The sequence below is a fragment of the Rhynchophorus ferrugineus genome, unplaced genomic scaffold (assembly GCF_030347505.1).
Source record: "Rhynchophorus ferrugineus isolate W39M unplaced genomic scaffold, kcgeb_rfMv2 rfM9, whole genome shotgun sequence".
NCBI classification, from domain to species: Eukaryota; Metazoa; Arthropoda; class Insecta; order Coleoptera; family Curculionidae; genus Rhynchophorus; species Rhynchophorus ferrugineus.
Window position 1 is genome coordinate 28,219,710 of NW_027472588.1, and position 24,158 is coordinate 28,243,867.

A 24,158-nucleotide genomic window follows, 5' to 3' on the forward strand; every position below is an offset into this window, starting at 1 on the left:
GACCCATCCACATCGACACCATATCAAGGAACATTTACAACCAACCAAGTCTTGCTGTGCATACGGTGGGATCAGCAAGGTGACGAGATGCTAATGAAATACCGAATGAAACTGTTACCGTAGATAGCCACCAACATCAATTGAACAAATTGACCAACGTATTGTTGCAAAAAAGATCAACAACAACTAGTAACAAACACAAAGTCATCCTCTTGTATGGCAACGCTCGGCTACACGTTGCAAGAACTCCTGTTGAATGGGAAGGATCTATTGTTGCAACTCGAATGGGATGTTAACTTTTTAGATATAGGAAAAACGTGTATAAATGATGGAAAATATTTTTATTAATATATATGTTACCATTTTTTCTTCGAGTGAAAAAAATGATACATGCAATACATGTGAACACCTAATGGTTATCAAAACGTAAAAGTTCCATTCCTCATTAAATTTCTGTATGAAACCCTATGATGCTCGAAAAATTAGAAGACCATTTTGTTGGGATTACTAACGATATGTTTCTATCGGCGTAAAAATGAAAATTTAACATTACATTCTGTTTTAAACGTGCCAAGATTTTCCAAAAACGCCTTATATGATGAAATATTTACGGTCATGCGTGTGAAGATGCAAATGATGAACAACGCGCTAGCCAATGTGACCATAAAGACCGTGAGAGAATTCATCAAATTAATTAATTACATACAATTCAATTCAACATATTGATCTAAAACTTCAGCCTTCGAATTTCTGTCTTATCGTCGAAAAAACAATCAAAAGTTCGCTATATTCGCCATATTTAGCAATGCGTAATTTATTTTATTGTCTTATTCGAAAAAATCCAAACAGTCACAAGGAATACGAGAAATGAGATTTATTATATATTTATAGCAAAACATATTCCACGTTTGAAGAAAAAAAGACATATATTCAAAAACCTATATTTCAAATTAGTTTAATCTAACAGTAATAACATTAACAGCCTTGATACAGAACTTAGTGAATAATTATAATTAATCTAACATAATTATTTTCTTCTGTAGGTTAAGTTCTGGTTTGGGAAAGACGTAATTTTTCATGTTTTCGTTGAGTTCTTCGAGCGCCAGCTGCGCCTGCAACCTAGAACAATGAAATAATCGAAATTAATGCGGTAGGGAAGCAAGCTAATAAAATAGTGCAGCGAGCAATTATAAATTGAAATTGTAGACTATTAACGATCATCGACTGGTGCATTAATGACTTCGCTGTGTGTCACTGTTTGCCACAAAATTGAGACGTGCATACGAAATTACGACTGCTAGTAAATTCGTTGACCCTCGAGTATGATATACTATAGACATATGTTTATTATACGAGGGCTTAATACAGACTATGATATGGTGTAAATATCTAGTCTAATCAATTGTGGAAAAAATCATTGTAATGAATAAATTAACATTTACTATATTATAACAGACCAATTGAAAAGTCCCCGGCCTGCCATAGTAAAACACATGTTTTTGGCAAAATTAGTTTTTTATTCAACATAATTCTCTTCAAGGGTGACACACTGATTATAGCGACCCTCCAACCTTTCGATACCATTTTTGTAGTACGATTTGTTCTTTGCTTCAAAATAGGCCTCAGTTCATCGATCATCTCTTCACTCGAAGTAAATTTCTCCCTAGCGATGATTCTTTGGAGCTCTGAGAACAGCAAATAGTCACTGGGGGGCAGATCGGGTTTACTACGATTGATCATCTTCAAACAATGCTCCGAATCATCAACTCGTCGTTGTTGTTGGTCAAAGGTGAGCTCGTGCACAGAGTTTTCCATACCCAAATATTCGTGAATGATATGATGTACACGTTCAGTTCAGTTCACCAAGACAATGCACCGTGTCAAAAATCCATGAATTGGGCTTCGAGTTGCTTCCTCATCTACCGTATTCTCCAGATCTGGCCTCCGACTATTTCCAGCGACTATTTCCTGTTTTCAAATCTCAAAAGAAGACTTGCTAGGAAGAAATTTTCGTCAAATGAAGAGTCGCTATAATCAGTGTATCACCCTTGAATGAAATTATGCCGAATAAAAAAGACTAATTTTACCCAAAAAATGTGTTTTACTATGGTAGGCCGGGGACTGTAATATTATTCATATAACAGCCATAGAATTGACGAACTTTTCTAACGACGTGAATCCTTAGATCTTCTAACTGCTTAATCTCCTCACATATAACTTGACCCGCCATAGCAGGAATCAAAACTACCTGCTATAGTCAACGACGCTATGCCATCTAGTTTGAAGTTTAAAAACAGAAAAACTAAAAACCAATAAATGAATTTAAAAAAATCCCGACAGCTTTCAGTCAAAACACGAATGCAAACTATATATAAAAAGCACTTACCTCATAACATCATCTTTATCAGTGTTATATATCGTTTTCAGCGTCCGATAGATCTGAAGGATCTCGTCTTTAAGGAATTCGATCGTTTCACTTTCAAGACCAACGAACAGCTGTCTGATAACTGTAACTGCTGCTCTCCTGGGTTCGATCGCTTTATCGGTCGTTACGATGGCATGGACGCAAACCAAGACCTGAAACCGGAATAAACAACGACCGCATATTATTAATACCATTTTTGGTTCAAATACCATTACAAATACGGTGTTGATAATATACACAAAGCAAACACATCTAAAATTGTGTTTATAGTTCAAAAGAAAAACTAAAATTAGTAATTTAACTTTTTAATATTATGTTATAAAATATAACAACATATATTTTTCTACATCGTTATTGCTATATATCAGATGTTCCAACATTCACACAAGTATTTCTTTATTGGGCGTTCAAACCATTTCTGTTCCTGAAGTATATTTAGCTAACAAATTTATGAACATAAAAAATAAACAAAAAATAAATAAACAAACATGAAATGACGATTGAAAGATTTCGGTTATGGTTTGCTTCACTGTCAAAAAAATAATATAAATAAATTTGTAAGAATTGATTATGTGAATCTGGTAATAGTAACAGTGCTCCTAGTAAGTGATACATTTGTCCTTGTATCTGGAATTATTTAAGATTTTGTTATCTTGTTTCGGATAATTTTTTTTATTAATTACATCTTATATTAGATATCTTTAGAACAATCTTAATTTCCAAATAAATTTAGTACTACTGTACTTGCATTAATATACAAGAAAGACGAGTATTATTTATATATCATTATGTGTTTCCCAAATTAAAATAAAACTAAACTACTTAAGGTAAAGTTAAGAATATGGTTACACACTAAACAAGTTCGTGTGGTTTGGTTCGCTTTAATCTACTAATTTCCTGCGTGTTGTGCAGTTGCAGCGCAGTCTTGTTCCATGTTGCAGTGATTTAGCAATCTTATTTCATGTTTTAATGCGAAATCTTCGATCACTGCGTATATTCAATTGATTTCGAGGCCATCGTGTAGCTCTTCGTTGGTTACGTAGCGGTAAGCATTGGCAAGTAATCGTAGAACTTTGTTTTGGATGCGTTGGAAAACTTGCGGTTTGATGTTTTAGCGCAACCACATATTTGCACCTCATAGATCCAAATTGGCTTTATGATTGAATGGCAAATCAATCTCTTTGATTTTAGATCAAATTGAGAGTATATTCCAGAAATTAACGAGCGTATTGTAGTATCTGGTGGTGGAAGCAATTTTGGCAATTTTACTTTTGCCACCGGTACATTTTAAAGCCTTACAACATTGGCAAGTGATTAGTATTTCCTCAACTATAACTGATTTGTTGGCACCATAATTAATTTCAGGATGGTAGTAGAATGAATGAACTCGTTGCATTACAAGCCTATCCTCTTCAATTCCAGCCACTCTCACACGAAATTGTGACATACTAATACGACTATTATTATTTTTGTCTCACACTAGTCATCAGTACGATTAGCACTGAAGAGCACTGAGCTCATCGCACATTTAATTGATTTGGCCGACCTAAGTCAGTATGCAAGGAGAAGACCACTCCTTGATATTGTTAAAAATACAAGTAAAGAAGTTCTATTCTTTAATTATCTTCAATTTTTCATATATTAAATATTTTAACCGCGGCTTGATGATAGTGACCGGTAGTTTTAATCAGTATATAGCAGATTTAGCCACAAGCCTACTGAATCCATGATGGTTTTATAAAAATATGACTGAGTTTTGTTGATATCCAGTTTCTCAGGTTTCTCCTTTGATTCGTAGGTGGTCATGAGCTGTTGCTACCAACATTAACCTTTAAAAAACTCCAATAAAAAGGTCTAGGTTGTATTTTTTATCTAGCGATATGCGTATATAATTTCGTCATGTAGAAATCATTTATCGGTCAAAAACCCCTCAAATATATTACAACTAAGGAGAAATAATTGGATCACAATATTTCCACAGCAAACACCAGCTGTTCTAAACTTTAAAATCCATACGAAACAATAAACCAACAATAATTATTCATTAGTCTTCTGAGCTCCAGACATTACAAATTCGGTGATTTACCTTACCCATAAGATCAGCATGAGATTCATTGTCTTGACGAAACAATAACACTTACAGCATTTAGTTGTCTCACAAGACATTCAAGTGAACCATAACAAAAATGCATAATTAGCAAATTTCTTTATTCTTGATTCCAAATTTTCGTGTACACAGTTAAAATGATGGGTATTCCTAGTATAACCGATGTTAAAATGACTAATTCATTACTATGCTATAAAATTTATATTCTAGGCCTTTCAATAATTCTGACGAACCTCATTTATATGTTATAGTGATAATCTTGTTGAAGGATTATCAGACTAACAGACTTTTAAACTTACATTTTTAAACTGTGACATGATGTGTTTTAATAAAATGATCATCGTGAAAACAATTTTCACGAATAAGAAATAATCTGTAGGATGCCCTACACATAAAAAATCTGACACGAAAATAATCCGTGCGTGTTTCAACATAGACACTTTAATTATAGTACTAGGCCATATGCAACAACAATGTATGCACGACAATGTAAAAATATAGTTAAAAGTAGATATCAAGAATAATGAAAGATGCATATATGTTAGCAAAGAGGGATAATCATCGAGTGTAGATTAGGAATTGTAGTTCTAAAGTTTAACCAAGGTGAGGGAAAACATATACCAATTTTGAATTTACGATGATTCATTTAACACATTACGCAAACACAAAAACGCCAGCGCCGCTCTAATATGTCAATCAACAATTTATATTTTCGCTCAAAATATGCCTCAGTTTCACCGATGAAGTGATTTTATTCGAGCGTAATTTCTTAGTGGTAAACAGATTTTTGGAGGTCTGCGAACAGCCAGTAGTCGCTGGGTGCCAAATCTGGGGAATACGGTGGATGTGGGAGCAATTAGTTTCGAGCAAAGATCAATTCATGTAGTTTTGCTATTCTTTTGATTGACTTGTGACACGGTTCATTGTCTTGATGAAACAATTTTATTTTCTTTGCCGTATGCGATCGTTTCTTTGCAATTTCGGCCTTCGAGCCCTCCAATAACGCTATATAATATTCATTGTTGATGGTATTTCCCTTCTCAAGATAGTCGATGAATATTACACCACCCACATCCCAAAATACCGAAGCCATATATAATAAAATACCGATTGTTGTACTTTCGAGCGGTTTGAATGAGGTTCACTAGTTGCTGTCCACTCAGATGACGATAGTTTTGATTCCGGAGTAAAGTGGTGGATGACATATCAACGCAAAAATTCCGGTTTATTACGTTTAAACATGACCAAGCACTGCTCAGAATCATCAACACGTTTTTGTTTTTCGTCAACAGTGAGCAAATGCCGCACCCACTTTGAACAGAGCTTTCTCATACTCAAATTCTCATGCAATATTGATGTCTGTGCGACCATGTTCGAAGTCAGCAAACCAACGTTTTATTGTTGTTCCTCATGGAGCACACTGTTTAACGCATTAACATATAAACTTTACTGAAGAAGCGGTGAATGCAGCAAGGCACTAAGACGTTATCTAAAGCCTAAAATTTGTCAATTTCTTTATAATTTTCATTAATATCTAATATATTATATATTAAAAAGGCATTCATTGAAAAAAAATGGAGCAAAACGCTAACTAACTGAACAATAGAAAATGAAAAACTATTATTTTATATAGATAAATAACAAGATCATCGAATTTAAAAGTTAGGTTAGCTTGTTTAACTGTTCTTTACATTGATACTTTTAAGCAAATTGATTGATGAATGTTAGTTTTGTGTGTTGTTTTATTTAACTTTTATTAGCCAAAATACGAGGGCGATCAAATATAAATGGTAGTTTTACTATTTAGCTTAGCACGTAATTCCAATCTAGAGGATTCGACTTTGGTTTATAAAGAGGGAGGGAACCGGTGAGGGTAGCAGCTGTGCTCGGTTCCGTCCGTACACCCATGACTAAGCACGAGGTACCTTTTTCTGCTGCACAACGCATCATCATTAAGTTTTTACCCAATGAAGGCGTTAAACCATCGGAAATTTTTCACCCGTTTGAAGGTACAGTTTGGGGATGCTCAGACTGTCCGTGAATCGGGTGTGTACGTGGGTCAGAGATCTCAGAGATGAACGAGAACGTGTCGAAAATGAAAGTCATGATTGACGGCCACGAACAAGTCTCACAAATGACAACTCCCCATGCTGTTCGAGAGCTTATGAAGGTGATCGCCCGTTAAGAATTGAAAAGATTCAATCCATCACCACAAATCGACTTGGCTTTAGAAAAATGTGTTCGGTGGGTTCCAAGGTTTTTGACCGAAAATCAAAAACAGGTCAGGTCGGAAATCAGTTAAAGACATCTGAATGGATTTCGATAACCCTGACTTGTCATATTATGATTATTTTTTGTTTGCACCCTTGAAAGAACCACTTGGAGGCAAAATATTTGAAAGCTCGCCTTCAAACTTTTTATGAAGAAGGAATATTCTTTTTGCTTCCAGATCGGTAGCAAAAGTGTGTAGAGCACAGAGGTGACTACATTGAAAAATATTAAATGTTTAGTCTGTGTATTCCGTTTATATTTGATTCCCCCTCGTACAACAGAACCTCTCATCAATCAGTCATCTGTAAAAGAATACAAGAGCCTATAATAGAAATTTAAACTAATCAAAAATCAAAATACCACCTAGTTTGTGGATGCCTCGAAAATGTTCTCCAGTGTTCCCTATTAAGTTGTCTCTCTATTATGCTATAAGTCTTACATTCAACACACACTTTAAAAATTATGAAAAAATAAGAAAAACGAACTTGACAATCGATAAATCCACACCACGTATGACATTGTCAACATAGTTTTGTATAAGCATAGCCAACATAAAAGAATTACCGCACAGAAATGTAATGAGACTAATGGCTCGGTAAACGTGCTACATTAATAGCTAAATACAGTTATGGAAACGTTAATTAATTACAGCATTTAAAACATAGTACCACACGAGATGACAAATAAAAAATATTGTATATCTAAAAGTTATTCAATAAACATATTTTACACTCAGATACTTGTTTAAAAGTAACGTGATATATAGACGAACATCGCGTATCCTAAAAAGATTATTTTCTTGTAAAATTGCACAAAAACAAGCTGTATTCTCTAAATTCGGTCGCTAACGGTTTTGAAAAATCACACGGTAACTAGATGCGCTGCAGAAAAGTGTGCCAAAATTAGAACGCGTTTATAATTAGATAATAAGTTGTTCCTGACATGTTGTTTTAAACTATACTATCATTCGGATAACGGTACTCAAAGATATCGTAATTATATTCGGTATTTCGAATGGGAAGCATGTGTTTTTCTCTTAATGCTAATTTAAAATCATAGCCAACATTTTTTGCTAGTTTATTATAATTCTTATTAATTAACATGAAACGGCAGCAGGATAAGAATAAATTTGTGTATTATTAATAATATAAAAATTATATATTTAAAAAATATACAATATACTATGTCGATAAAAGAGAGCATGTAACAGGTTGAGCATAATGGTCAAAAATAGAAAATATACTCAAAAAAATAACCAAAAATATCATCAGCAGAACTAAAAATTTGAGACCATTTTAATATTTCAATAAGTGCTACACTCGATGTGCTAAAATACCTTCGATTGCAACTTTATCTTCGATTGCAAATGTGTCAGTACTCTCATCATTATAGTAGAATACTGGGGTCTACGAGCATTGCTATTTATATTTCTGACATTAACAGTACTAAGTGTTGTCAGACACCATATGACGTTTTCATTGAAAACTTTATATAGAATTTAGATATAGAATGTATTACTTGAATAGAATCTTCATCACTACATAGTATAAAACAAAGTCGCCTTTTCTGTCCCTATATCCCTATGTGCGCTTAAATCTTTAAAACTACGCAACGGATTTTGATGCGGTTTTTTTCAATAGATAGAGTGATTCAAGAGGAAGGTTTATATGTATAATACATGCATAATATACTAAGGCAACATTGCTAATTTTAGAGGTTTCTAACGTGATGTCGTAAATTAACCTATTTTTTTAGGCTTATTTAGCAATTAGCAAAAACGCTGCCTAACCCTACGAGTTAGATCAAATTAATGTACTACAGTATTGTACACCATAAAAAGGTCTACAAAAAAGTCCGCGATGGTATATGTTTATCTTTTAGGGATAACCCACATTAACCATTTTTATTGTTTACTTTTTACGTGAGAAAATGGCTTATTTACGAAGCTATTTTAAGCAATACGGCATTAATCCTTATCGAATTAAGTAGCTTAAATACAGTGTGCAATTAATATAGATCAATATGGTTCCTTACAGCATGTAAATTAAACAAATATTTTAGGAGATATTACAAATTTAAAATTTGCGTTTAAAAATGTGTAATGTAATAAAAATAGTATGAATTTAGATATTCCAAAGATAGCAGGAAATCTTTATAGTAAGTATAGGGGAAGAGGAATTGTTTTACTCCAAATTTAATGCGTGCAGGCCAAGGGCAGTAATGAATGAACCAAAAATACTGGATCGATTTTAATCATGTTTTCAATGAGTGACATAGGCATATATATTTTATGCCCGTGCAAAGTCGGAGCGGGCCGCCATGTTTTTATATACAACGTTCATATTTTTTCTGTAGTGTATTTAATTTAGTATCAGCATTGCACCCGTGCGAAGCCGGGGCGGGTCGCTAGTTAAAATATATTCTGATTTTTTATCGCATTCGACGAAGCGAAATTCGAAGAAATTCGTCATTTCGCGACTATACAATAGTACGGTATAGATATAAAGGGGACGGAGACAGACATAAAGTCTATATATATATATATATATATATATATATATATATATATATATATATATATATATATATATATATATATATATATATATATATATATATATATATATAAAATAATAAATTAATAAATAAATAAAAAACACAAACGGGGGGCTAAAAGTATAAATAATGTATATAAAATTTTAAAATGAACACAAATACACGACCACAAACACAACCATAACGAAGTAGAGGTTATATCCAGACAGCACACATCATCACCCATACCGAAGTGGTAATAGTTATTTGGTCAGTAACACTAACTTAACAGTAACTGTTAAGGCATTTCTAAATATCGGCAGCCCATGTTTAGTTCTAATCTGAGTGAGCCGTGGACAGTCGTTCAGTATGTGGTAGAGTGAAATAGGGGCACGGTGACAAAACTCACAGTGAGTAGGTGGGCTCGAAATCATCAAGTGACCGTGCGAGAAACGACAGTAGCCCAATCTCAGTCGATTCAAAGCTATGGCATGGAGACGAATGGAAGGAATGCGAAGAGAGGAGCAAAAATCAGCTTTAACCTCAAAGAGGCTGTTATGGTTGGCCATCTGGGCCCAACGACGTTGTACCTCGTTCTTTGCGAAACAAGGAACAAATGGGATAAAGTCAGTATTGACACAAACATCCGTGATGGGGAGTCGGTCTGGATTATGTTCTGGGAAACATTCGAGAGAATTTCAGAAGTCGGTCAGGATTAGCCATTCTTTGAGCTAAAGCTTAAAATATCGCGAAGACTTCAGCGATCAATACTGAACGCTGTTCAGGGAGCTTGATTGGAGCCGGTTGTCCACCACAAACGCACTACCAAGCCCGCTGCGATATTTGGAGTCATCGGTATATATATGCTTGCGGCCAGGGTAAGAGTGGAGAAGTATATTATCATTTGAGCACGACTTGCGCCAAGTTTTTACTCTCTCAACTTGGCGCAACTTTAACTTGACAAAAACTTTTGTGCGATTATTTTTTATAACACTTGAAAAGTTTTTTTTTGTTAATTTTAGCAGTCGTTGCCAACTAACTTAGAATTTCTCTCTACAGTGCCTTAAAACTAGGTACTTATCCAGGAAAACCCATTAGCCCTTACTCTCTAATAAAGTAAAAGTTAGTAGCACCTTTCAATGTTTTTAACAATTAGTGCATTTCACTACACAGCTAAACAAGAGCACACGATTTGGTCCTCTTGAATCTGCGTCCTTATGATCTTCAAGAGTTGCTGTTGTTTCCTCATGTTTTGCTGCGAATATCTTACTTTCATCTATGATAGTTAGAATTCAAAGGTCTCGGTGTATGTAATTATTCCTATAGTATCTGGCTACATCAACAATACTCCTCAGGACTTCTTTTTATTTGCTCCTTCCAACGGAGTTTTGAGTTAAGAATAATCCCAAGGTACTTAGTATACTGACACATTGTTACTATATGGGATAATAGTATTATTCATATCTAACGGTATATGAAAAATTTGGCTGTAGGTGAATATACACTGATTTACTCTCGTTGAGTTTTATTCTCCATGTATGGGTCTATTTGAAAAGTGAACGAATTCCTCCGAACCCAACAGACTTCTAGGTCGATATCAACCTTTTAGGTAGAAGATACAGCAAACACCTCCAAAAAAGTGATGGACCAAAGAAGATCATAGAAAGCGATGTCTAAGGCCAGAATAGATGCAACCAACTGTCAACTATGGCGATATTTAGTGAATGAGTGTTTCAAATCCTACATATTGGATTAATGATGATTTTTCATTAGTTTCGACATTATCAAGAGAACAGTGTATTTTATACGGTGATGAAATGTCATCCTACAGCACTTTAAAAAAAACTCGTATAACGAATTCACTCACAGTTCCAGAACTAATGAGAGTTAAAATAGTGAACCCATAAAACAAAATCGTCATGAGAATATACCGTGGGTTTGAGGCATACTCGATGACTAGTATGACAAGCCCCAATAATGATCTTTTGGTCGTAAAAATCGCTCTTATCGATTGGTATAAGGAAATGTTGAAAAATATGTTCAAAGTGCATCAAAAACTGTGTATAACATCTACATAGGCCACGAATCCTGAATATATGCTTATAGGATAGAGATTAAATAAAAACCAACTGTACAGCTCTTCCAAGTCGAACCGAGCTCATCAAAACTTGTCCGCAAAAAAAACAGATCGATACACACAGTGATAAAAATAACTTTACAAATATTTTGAAATCAGTAGTCTCAAAACTAGTAAAATAACAAATCTAAATTATTATTGTAACTTTATTGATGAATTTTATGCAAACATTCGTAGAAAAAGATACAGTTTATTCACCATCAAAAAAAAACATCACTAAAATAAATCAATTAATGTATGAGTTGATTCAACATCAATCCGATCTATAAGATTAATTCTCTCTTATGACTAAGCTCCTATATGAACAAATAATTTTGTGGAACGATTGCAATCAAACGAAAAGGTATGAACCGCCGTAGAGACATATTTTGCAAGACTTGTCACTGGAAAATGTGAGAGAAAACTCTCTTTTAAATAGTGAGTAAATAAAACACACTAATTAAAGGATTTTCAACAACAATAAATAACATTTTTAGCCAATTACAACTACAACATCCGCGCAGTGGGCGTCTCTCAACTTAAGATCGATACCACAATAATGCCATGGCTAGATAACGTCACGTACCTGAGAATAGGAAATAGTCGCTGGGGGTCAGATCTGAAGAATACGGTGGATGGATGGATTTTTGCCATCATTTTCCCTGACTTGTGACACGATGCATTTTCTTAGTGAAGCAGCACTTTCTTTTTCTTCAAATGCGGCCGTTTTTCGGCGATTTCGTCCTTCAAATGGTCCAATAACGCTATGTAATAGTCGCTGTTGATGGTCCTTCCTTTTTCAAGGTAGTCAATGAAAATTATTCCATGCGCATCCCAAAATACAGACGCCATAACCTTGCCAGCCGACTTTTGCGTTTTCTCACGTTTTGGAGCGGGTTCATCGTGTGCACTCCACTCGGATGACTGTCGAGTGGACTTCGGAGTGAAATGATGGAGCCATGTTCATCCATTGTCACATATCGATGCAAAAACTCGGGTTTATTACGCTTGATCTTCTTCAAATATTGCTCCAAATCATCAACTCGTCGTTGTTTTTCGTCAAAAGTGAGCTCGCGCGGCACTAACTTTGCACAGAGCTTTCTCATACCCAAATATTCGTATATGATATGATGTACACGTTCAGTTGATATCTTTAGAGTGTCTGCTATTTTAATCAATTTCAATTTACAACCTCTTTTGGGCGTCCACTGCGTTCACCGCCTTCGGTGCTCATTTCACCACGTTTAAACTTAGCATACCAATCCTCGATGGTTGATGTTCCTGGGGCACTATCCAGAAACTGGGCATCAAGCCAACTTTTTTCTTAAACTGTATTTTTCCCTTCAAAAATCAATATTTTATCAACATGCGAAATTCGTTTTTATTCATTTTTTTCATAATAACAGAAAGAACTTCACTCAAAATGCTATAATTCACAAACTAATGATCCGACAGCTGTCAAATTTATACACGCATCTTTTGAGAGTTAGGGCTAGCTAAACCTATGGATGTAATTCTAGTAGCGCCATCTATGTGTCAGGCCGTGGACTTTTCAATTGACATGATATATCTATGGAACACTGGGAGAGAGAATAGAAAAGAAGGGAGACGCCCATACCAGTCAATCAAAAATAACTGCTAAGCTCATCTGTATAAGGTTCCGCTTTTTCGCAAAAAAAAAGCCCAATTCTAGTTTAAAAAAACTGATCGAACTAATTGGTATTCTCAACATTTTATGATTAGCTCCAGGACTCTGCAATTTTATTTAACCAATTACCAAATAACATTCTTAATTTTCAAGCGCTAACTGTAGCAATATGTGGTCTAATTATTTCAGGCAGATGAGTGTATAAGTAGTAGGCGTTGTTGACTACACGACGGCCGTTTTAACGGACACTTTTGTCGGTTTATAGGTCATACGAAAGGCGTAACTGTAACTATAATTTCAGATATTTATCGTCGCTATTTGATAGTCGGCTTAATATCAGCCATCAGCTGGTGCCGTTGAATGTGACCAGACGTGTATTTAGGATCCATTCTACGCGTTATTTATGTTTATTGATCCACAAAATACATCAGCTAGAAAAAATTCCGGTCTAACCAATAAATTTACTTTTTTTAGAGAGATATACGGAATTGTTGAAAAACACAAAAATAATGGGTTCATCAAAATCTTCTCCATCGAGAGCAATCGAAATTGGACAATACAATTATTATATGATATATAAGAAACAAGAAATTTAACTTTCGAACAAGAAAATGTCACATGGAATCATGTTAAGTCAGTACAATGCTTAGTACATGTCATTTATAAGAAAACTCAATAGTCGTAGAAGATGACCTCTTAAAATAACGATTAAATGATCATATGACAATTTTCAAAGACAAACTTTTTAATGTCTTCAGTGAAAGACATAAATACCGCTGAAGAGAAACCTCTCGGTTTTATATCACTAAAAGAACCGAAGGACTCTTAACAGTACTGGTATAAGCTAATTGTAGAAATAACAGCTTCTAGCGGAGGGCGTTTTCACAGCCTTCGAAGCTTTTCGAACAAAGAAATCAGTACTCCCTGGCACAACCAGGACTGACCTAAGAGTTTAATTGACATCAGTTAATTAATAGAGTACATAAACGTTGCTGAATCTTCCACAAGCATAGCCAAAATCATATTATCATGAATATTCGACTTCGGTGTAGATGTGGATGGCTCTCATGGCCTAACCTATGTCTTCCTACAGTATCTGAAAGTAATTTTGGAATTTGAAAAAGGTTTTTGTGAAAATAGGTCTCAGTTTCGTCGATCACCTCTTCATTCGACGAAAACTTCTTTACAGAGAGCATTGAGCTTTTGAGATCTGAGAACAGGAAATGGTCACTGGAGACCAGATCTGGAGAATACGGTGGGTGAGGAAGCAATTCGAGGCCCAATTCATGGTTTTTTGACACGGTGTATTGTCTTGTCCTTGTGTGATTTCGTCCTTCAAACGGTCCAATAACGCTATGTAATAATCGCTGTTAATGGTCCTTCTTTTTTCAAGGTAGTCAATGAAAATTATTCCATGCGCATCCCAAAATACAGACGCTATAGCCTTACCAGCCGACTGTTGCGTTTTCCCACAATTTGGAGCGGAATTTCCCACACTTGGATGATTGTCGATAGGACTTCGAAGTGAAATGATGGAGCCATGATTCATTCATTGTCATATATCGACGCAAAAACTCGGGTTTATTACGCTTGATCATCTTCAAACACTGCTCCGAATCATCAACTCGTCGTTGTTTTTGGTCAAAAGTGAGCTCGCGCGGCACCCACTTTGCACAGAGCTTTCTCATACCCAAATATTCGTAAATTATATGATGTACACATTCAGTGGATATCTTGAGAGTGTTTGCTATTTCATTTAATTTCAACTTACGGTCATTCAATTTCATTTTGTGGATTTTTTTAATGTTTTCGTCGGTTACAACCTTTTTTGGGCGTCCACTGCGTTCACCGTCTTCAGTGCTCATTTTACCACTTCTAAACTTAGCATACCAATCCTTGATAGTTGCTTTGCTTGATCAAGTTTGCCAAGTTTTTGTTTTAACTGTATTTTTCCTTTCAAAAAGCAATATTTTATCAACACGCGAAATTCCCTTTTATCCATTTTTTTCACAATAACAAAAGTTGCTTCACTCAAAATGCTATAATTCACAAACTAATGATCCGACAGCTGTGAAATTTATACACGCATCTTTTGAGCCTTAGGGTTAACTAAAAAAATATATGGATTTAATTCTAATAATGCCATCTATGTGTCGGACCAGGGACTTTTCAGTTGACCTGTTGTGACAACACTCGAGATTATGTTGTAAAACCGATAAAAACACACTAGAAAACATTAAAATAGGAAGTGCTACCCCGCCCGTCGAGTTCTCCAAACTTTGCTCCTTCTGATTACTATTTATTCTGACATATGAGTCGTGATCTGTCTCAGCGCCGCTTCAATTCTTAAGAGGATACTAAAAAATGGGTCGATAAGTGAATACCCTCAAAATATACATCGTTGGAATGGATTCCAAAAATTGTCTGAAAGATGGGAAAATACTTTTTTTTACACGATTTTTCACAATAAAGCTTGAAATTTAAAAAATCCTTCAAAAATAATTTATAGACCTGATAGTTTTTTATTATTTTAAACCTTAACATTTCATAAATTATGTACGTACATACAAATCATATTATATATAAATATTATGAATATTTAATCAACGTTAATCCAATCTGTTAACACAAGGTTGAGCACCTTTACCCAAAGCGGTAAAAAACAATAAAAAGAACGCAGGCCGGACGGTCCGTATTCTCTAATTTCAATTCCGCGTGAGTTTGTCGCTGAATCGCCTTTCTAAATATATAACCGTATCTGCTGAGAAATATATCTTGTTGTGGCCTGAAGCGCTCGAGAGCACAGAATTTAAATTGGCCGAAGAATACGAGAAATAGAGATGCATGTGCAATATATCAATTACAGTTAAGGCATATTAAATATGTTGCTCACAAAGGCTAGAGTCCGGGAGGAATACCAGCTTGGTGTGAACATAAAAAATATCTAGAATAAATAATTAAAAATGGATCATTTTATTAGGTGACCGCAAGTATTCTGATTATTTTTTCAATTTAAAAAGGCACATATAGAGAAAAATTAGTATAATAATACTACATGGGTCAAAAGTCCCGCTACCATTGACGCAATTTCCCCTGAGTAGCAATAATGGAACGATTATTTTTAATAGATATTGTCACTATTTCTGCTCATTCTTGTGGCGTATATTTATTCATAATAAAATTTGGATGTCTACACAATACAGTGCTTATAGCGAAACTGAGCTAAACGTCACATAACCAAGATGGCGCGCAATCAAAATAGTAGCGGGACTTTTTCCCCACTTTATATATCAATCAAAATATATTTACACATTCTCTACAACTTTTGCCCACCTTTGTAGCAACATGGGCATACCGTATCGTTGGCCACCGGATATTTTTTCAAAAATAACATATCGGAGAAAAAAAAATAAGTACCAAAATATACTAAACCGTTGAAATTAACTACCAATTTAAACAGTTTATACAAAGTATTAAATGTTTTTTTTTTGTAATGTTAAATATAATTAATTTTTTTGAAAAAATAACGAAAAATATTGGCTTACAAAAATATCGATATATCGTTCAAAACAATTTCGGCCAAAAATATCGATATTTTTTCGGCATCCCTACCGTGTCATAAGAACATTGTTGATTTGGCAGAGCAGTAATTAGAATTTCCTATTCAAGCTGTAACACTGTATCGTTCCAAAATGTTTGCAACGTATGGCTTGTCTTTTATGCAAGATGATTGTGTGTGTTACTTGTCTGTCGTGTCGAATACGTCTTTCAATTTGTTCAATTGACATCCCTAGACACCTACGGTAACAGTTTCCATTTTAGAGTTCATTCCACCATATGCACATCAACATTAGGGCCATAGATATTTATCTTTAGTATCGATGTGGCTGGTTCTCCTAAACTAATCCGACTTTTTGTACTTGGAATTATTATCGTAGATCCACATTTCATCGCTTTGTCAAACTCTATTTTTTTGATTGGAAAGCAATGAAAACGCAATGATGAAACGGTTCAAGATGACATTGTTCGCCTTTTTTGATCCTCTAGACTGTATTTTATCATTGATATCAAAATCACCACTTTTAAACCATTGAAACCTTAACCGAAAATAGTAATCTGACAAAGCAGCATCACCATAAGTTTTTAAAAATGCTTAATGACTAATATATAGAGTCCAAAACACCAGAGGTATACCAGGTGACAATACATCTACAAAAAGGTTACTGTTTGTTATTTGGTACGCACTTTTTCGAAAACATCATTGTTTTAGCACAAACTGAAGTATATCCGCCTTCCATATTTACGCTCACCATCCGCTAGACGGTTTCTTATTCGCACAAATTGTAACACAATTTTCTATATAGATTCAACATATCTAAATCTAAGTGTGGTTTGTAAATTGTTAACATGAGTAAATCAGTTTTGAATGAATTATAGACATTTTGGGCTTTGTGATACTGAACGTCTAGCTATATGCGAGCTTTTGGTATAAGAAACCATTTAAAGTCAATGAATAAAAGTGAGTTCTGTAAATAAAAAAAATGAGGAAAATGGAACAATACAAAAATTATAACAAACAACAAAAAAACAGCGAACAATATAAACTGGAACAGATGCCACTACAAGATATACTATATTGAAGAAATAAAACAGTGGAATAACCATATCTAAGAAATAGCTGGTTTAATTTTCGATTCATAAGATTTGTGAAGAAAATGTCGATCCTATAATTTAAAATCACGTCAGTATTTTACTTCTTTTACAAGTGACAAATAATATGACAAAAACCATCTGGCTTGATTCTTATTCAACAAGAAAACAAAAAAATTTCGGAAGAAAATAATAGTGAAAAATGATGAATAATATATTAGAAAGGAGAATAATGTTATTTTTATTTATGATAGTTTTGTTTCTATTAAAACCTAAAAATAATACTAACTACAAACATCATGAGACTATTTTTCTCTGTGATTATTGCAGAACCGAATATTAAATAAAATCCAATCAACCTCAATTTATATTTATCTTTTACAAATCCTTAAAAATCCATTATCCGTAACCGAAATTATCGGACAGTCTGAAATAATTTCATATCGGAAACTATAATATGATTATTAATTAATATGTATTACATCCTTATTTATCTCTCACAAAGATGAGTTTTTCTAAAGTAGCAGGATTATGCCAATAGACCATAATCAAGTCTTAAAGCCAACATAACCCAGTCATTGTTGTCATTGTTCAAATTCAGCCAGATATACGAAACAAAGTCCGTAAATACTGGATAAGTATAAATTGTGATTAATTCAGTACTTGCTGGAGATTGACACTTTCAAACAAATATCATACCATGTATTTTATAAGAGCTAAGAATAAGTAAAAGGTTTTGTTAATTCAATTGTCATAAATTAAATTACAGATATTTACACACATTAAAATAAATCTCAAAAGTTAAGGTAATTAGAAAATTGAAAGCTAATAAACTATACTTTTAGTATCGCTCTTATATGACACAAATACTTTTCTAACTACTCCGGTAACGACCGTTACATTGGACGGTAAATCAATGGATCGGGCGTTTTTCAAACAGCAAAAATCAAAGGTGCTTTCTGAAACTGTACTTTTACTAGTCTAACTGTTCATCCGACAGGTCGTGCTTTTATTGACCAATCTTTTGCCTGTTCTGCTTCTCGCTCATACCAAATCTCCAGCCAAATAAATATTAATAAAACAAAGGCAAAAACTATATGTTTATAAAACTCCATAATGCAGATAAGTATCATGCACAAACGCAATCTCGAACAACTACAGTTGATATTATAACGCTTTATTTTATAATGATAAAAACTGGAAATTTGTAACATCTCAAATGTGATACAAAACAAATGTTTATATATTAAGAAAAATTATATTTCAATAGTAAACAATTATTACTTACCTCTGTTATAATATTTCCAAGCTTGTAACCAAGAACTCGACAAATTTCACCCAAATTAGATAAAGCTGATGCTCTAACCAGATGGTCGTCATCTTTTGTGCCATTCAAAAACGTGTTCAATAGTAATGCCTTATACTTCGATCCCATTTCGCCTGAAAAAAAAAAACAAATATATTAGCTCATACAAAAAATACAGAAGCAAGAACATCTCTGAAACCGACTGTTATAATACCTATTATTATGTTGGACACAACAGAAAGCTATTAAGAATTTTATGCCTAATCATAAACAAAATTAGTACAAGTTTTTATAGAAGTAATTTCGTAAATAACTGTTATAAAGTCGGGCAAGAATGAAATTGAAAATTATTTAATGATATAAATGTGTTAAACTTCGCCTGATGAAACACAAAATTTTATATGGGAATAAAAAAACATAAAGAGCACAAAATAAAGTAATTAGAATTTCAAATTGATGTTATAATACTATATTTTAAAGCAGACTTTACTAATACAAAATTATCAAGAAGAATTTTCAGTTCCAATGTTTGTGAGATTTATTCTTTAATTTTGAGAAATTGACAACTTCAATCCTAAAATGACTACTGAAATTGATGATATTTTATCCGGATTACTAAAAAACTTCAATCATCATGTTGACATACGTATTTAAATCCTATCTGATACTGTTTTAAGGCAGCTCAAGACAAAACAACTCGGGTTTTACAAGCCTATCTCGTTGCTATTAAAACGTCCTAAACTATTTAAAATAATATAATAAAAAGAGTAGATTTCCATTTTGGATTTGGAAATCGCCACTCAAAAATTAAATAAGGGTTTAGAAGTAATGCGTTTATTGAAAAGTTGTTTGAAGAAAAGAAATACTGCCTTGTGATATTCTTAGACGTTGCACAGATCTTCGACCGAGTATGGCATTTAGAACAAATCCATTATGAGCAAATTATTACAGCAGAACTATCGTCAATGGCTGGAGCAGTATCGTTTCGAAAGAAAATTTTTTCAAAAAAAAGAAGAGTTTCACATTCTCAACATTTCAATCTATTTAGAATTCACAAGGTAGTCTGGAGACGACTCCTGTATCCGCTCTCCACTGCTAATATCTCAACAACCAAAGAAATACTACTTGGAACATACTATCTGAATCATTATGGCAAAAGGTATATCTCTGCCTAGAGCTATCAAAAAAGTACAGTGGTGGTAATCAAGATCAAGATCAATGGACTAGACACTGGAAAATACAGCTTAATACCTCGATATATGTCCATGTCAATTTTGCGTCGCAGTGAACTAAAAAGAAGCTAATTGTATAACTTGAGGAATACAGAATTCCTCAAACTGAATCAACAAAGCATAGGAAATTAGAAGCTAAGCAAACCTCACAAAAATGTATATCCTACAATTTTGGTTTTCAATTAATCAGTTAAAAAAAGCTGAAACTCTGAGTATTGCCAGTTCTGCAAGCCAAACTATTTTGGCAATTTGGCATATAGGCCAATTTGATATATCTAATGATTAGTTTAAACTTAGTACTTGAAGAGTTGTCAGTTAACTTCAGTCAGTTGTCTTTCTAAATTTGCAACTCTTCCTTACTACACCAGTGCCCTATTATAACAACAATTTTAAATCATAAAACATGTGCAATATTATAAAAATTTATGTTATATCAGGACAACCAAAAAAAAATTAAGCCCAAAATAACAAAATTCAAATGTTTAATTTTACCTAACAATTTAGTAATCCTAACAAGTACTTCACCCAACTTCATGCGAACTTCATCCCACTTTTTATCCCTTTTTGTGAAATCTGCATATTCATCACATAACGTATTCAACACGGTATCTGGAAAGATATCGAATAAGGCTGCTAAACCATCGATAGCATTTAAATATATAAAGGAATCTTCATTCTTGATATTTTGCTACAAAATTAATAAAACTTTTGTTAACATTCACTATTTCACTAATTATATGATTACTGATTACCTGAAAAATAGTTAAAACATATTGTTTCCTATGCATTACAGACTCGTCTTTAATTTCAACCAATTTTTTCAGTGCCATTAGTCCATGACCTCTCACAGGTAACAAAGGATCACAGATATCCTCCAAAGCCAAATCAAATTTACTTTTCGTTTCTTCAATGGAAACGTTGGATACTTTACTTTCACTAATGTTTATCTGTTCTAATATCTTTTCTATTAAAGTGGATAATTCGACGTGATCTGTTTCGTCTTTAATAATTTGTAGTGAAGAGATCAGCTCCTTAAAATGTTTCTGGCTTTGCTTTATGTCGTTATTTACTAAAGCGTTTAGCACCATCACAACTAGAAACAATCTCTGAAATTGTTCACATTCACTATGTCTTGTTATGTGTGTGCGATCTTGTAATGTTTTTTCAAGCGTATTTTTAATAAAAACAACTATTTCTTCAGGGGATTCTACAACCATTTTCTGCACATATTTATCTTCGGCTAATGTAGATAAAAGTCTATAAACACAAAGAGCTTTTTCAAAATATCCACTTATATCATTTTCTATTGCCAGTAAATCTTCTTGTCCCTTTTTGAAATATTTATCTTCATCATCAAGACAATTTAACAAATAAATAAATAGTCTCTTTAAAATTTTTGTTTTGCTGGGAACTATTTTCATGAGTGCTTCAGAATTTTCTGATAGGGAATAAATTATGTTATGTTCGGACTTTGTCAGCATTATTTCATTTACTACTACACCCAATTGTATATCATTTCGAAAAGGTAATATCTGTTGGGATATATGAATATTGAACAAAAGAGCATCAAACAGTACAATATCATCATGAACTTGATCAATATAATTTCTTATTAAATGTTTGCTTTCACTATTGGTTATTTTAAAAGGACTATTTAAAGTTACAACAAAAATTCTAAATAAAACTCCTAACACAGGTTTCAATATCTCTATGGGTAAACAATCACTATCTATAGATTTCTCCACAAAAATTGCATGAATAAGACGTACATTCTTCTTTATTTTAAGAGTACAAGAACCATCAACAAATGTATATCCTTTAGAAGTAAAATGCAGCAATTGACTTATTACTTTTCTTAAAAAAATATCTTTACCAATTTCAGGATATTCACTATAAAATCTTCTGGTACAAGTAACAAAGAGTCTTTCAAAATTATAACAGTCCTCATTTGTATTCTCTAAAAGGCGTATAACCTGTTTACAAATATTATCTTTAAAATCAGGTAAAAATTTGCAACTTGATATTAATTTATAGAGAATATCTAAAGCTTTCCAATTGTGTGATTTATCATTATCTGTACCTGACAACATAGCTATTGCAATATATTCAATACCAGTAGATGATAACATTATATTGGTGAGAGTTTGAGAAACAGCTTTTTTAAACCACAGTGGTGAATTTTCTTGAAATATTATCATAGTATTTTTTACATAAATATTGGGGTGAATATTTTCTTTCAATTTTGTTAAGATTGTTATTGCCAATTTCTTTTCACAAAGAATTCTTTCATATATATCTTCATGACATATTTGCTTTAAATCTTTTTTTATAGGACAATAAGCAATTTGATATAAACCTGATAACATTCCCATGAAAGCTTCTGTTAATATAATTGTTCTTAGATGTTCATTTTTTAACAAGTTATAAAAAGCCAAGATTGCACATTTCAATATATTGTATTCATAAAAGATATCATTATTAACAACAGGTGGTCTTGGCAAAGAAAAAGGCAATTTTGGTAACAACTTTTCATAAATTCCTGTTTTTACTATGTGAGATACAGCTTTCTTAGTAATTGTAATTTCTTTAACACTTAATAATTGTGTGTCATCAAATTTTAAAAGTTTTCCAATTTTTGAAAATACATAAAAAATACATAATAAATTTCTCCATTCTGCACTGTAGGTACTCGAAAAATAATATTGATTAATATCTTTCAATTCTGTAATTATATCTTCTTCAGTGCATTTTAGATCTCTACAAAATTCTTCAAATGTATTAGCAAATTTACTTTCCAAGGAATTAACATCTGCAAAAGATACAATTTGCATTATTCCTAAAAATATAAATACTGAAAATGACTTACTGCGTATAACCAATTTATTTAACAGGATTACTAATTCAGATTTATCCATGATGAAGGTATTTACATTTCCATTCCCGTACCTTTCAAAATTTGTTTTCAAATCAAATAAAAGATTCTAGGTTATGCTCACAAATTAATATTTAAAAAAATTTTACTTTGAACTACAGAATATTATTTTGTTAGGAACGTTAGGTTAAAATAAATCATATTTAGTTAATAATTACAAATATAAAACATAATGTTGATAATAGCATAAATATAAATAATAATAGTAACTGTAATTAATACCAATAGTACAAATAATGTTCTACGGTAACTATATCATTGACATATTGCGTCCAACTGTCAAAAGTCAATATCATATGCACGGTCAGTTTTATATTTTTTTAAATTATCGTTTAGAATAATAGTATTGTATTAAATTGTTAATTTAATAATAGCACAAAATGTTGATCAAAGTGAAGGTAATAACTAGTGCATAGTTCTGGATAATTTAATAGAACTTTTTTTTATATTAGACTCTTACCGGAAAAGAAATCGAAATAGACATAGAACCAACAGATAAAGTCGAGAGAATCAAAGAAAGGGTTGAAGAAAAGGAAGGTATACCCCCACAACAGCAAAGATTGATCTTTTCCGGGAAACAAATGTAAGTTGTATAGTTTAATTAGAAATAAAATAAGTAATATATTGTTTAATAGGAATGATGAGAAAACAGCACAAGATTATAAAGTGCAAGGTGGCTCTGTATTACATTTAGTATTAGCTTTAAGAGGAGGCCTGATAGTTTCTTAGTGATGTCTCTAGGCTTATAAAAATCTTTAATATTTATCATGTTATTTCTATTTGTAAGAAAAACTGTAAAACAGTTAAATTTGTTTGCTTAGTTTTTATTTTGTATAATGCTATGGACTAATAAATTATTTTCACCTTTTATCTTGTTTTAATAATGTGATCTATTTTTTTTATAATTCCACTATTATATTGTATATTAGTATATAC

At 32.9% G+C, this 24,158-nt stretch overlaps 2 protein-coding genes across 2 annotated transcripts; one reads left to right on the plus strand and one right to left on the minus strand.

Moving 5' to 3' along the window:
• Positions 1–925: 925 nt before the first annotated feature.
• Tango6 (Transport and Golgi organization 6) lies at positions 926–23,479 on the minus strand. The gene is made up of 6 exons (XM_076414186.1): positions 23,157–23,479; positions 21,043–23,099; positions 20,783–20,978; positions 19,041–19,192; positions 2,387–2,577; positions 926–1,119 (listed from the first exon to the last, which is right to left on the minus strand). Exons 1-6 carry the CDS (start codon positions 23,203–23,205, stop codon positions 1,014–1,016), a joined length of 2,751 nt encoding a protein of 916 aa, XP_076270301.1. The 5' UTR covers positions 23,206–23,479; the 3' UTR covers positions 926–1,013.
• On the plus strand, positions 23,462–24,090 carry Nedd8 (Nedd8 ubiquitin like modifier). The gene is made up of 3 exons (XM_076414190.1): positions 23,462–23,620; positions 23,675–23,805; positions 23,858–24,090. The coding sequence occupies exons 1-3, from the start codon at positions 23,603–23,605 to the stop codon at positions 23,949–23,951; spliced, it is 243 nt and encodes an 80-aa protein (XP_076270305.1). The 5' UTR covers positions 23,462–23,602; the 3' UTR covers positions 23,952–24,090.
• Positions 24,091–24,158: the final 68 nt, after the last annotated feature.

Coding starts and splice junctions, on each gene's coding strand:
- Tango6 (XM_076414186.1), bottom strand. CDS start 23,205: ATGGATAAATCTGAATTAGTAATCCTGTTAAATAAATTGGTTATACGC. Junction 23,100..23,156: donor AAATAAATTGGTTATACGCA/GTAAGTCATTTT, acceptor TATCTTTTGCAG/ATGTTAATTCCTTGGAAAGT. Junction 20,979..21,042: donor ATGTTTTAACTATTTTTCAG/GTAATCAGTAAT, acceptor TTAATTTTGTAG/CAAAATATCAAGAATGAAGA.
- Nedd8 (XM_076414190.1), top strand. Junction 23,806..23,857: donor ATCTTTTCCGGGAAACAAAT/GTAAGTTGTATA, acceptor ATTGTTTAATAG/GAATGATGAGAAAACAGCAC.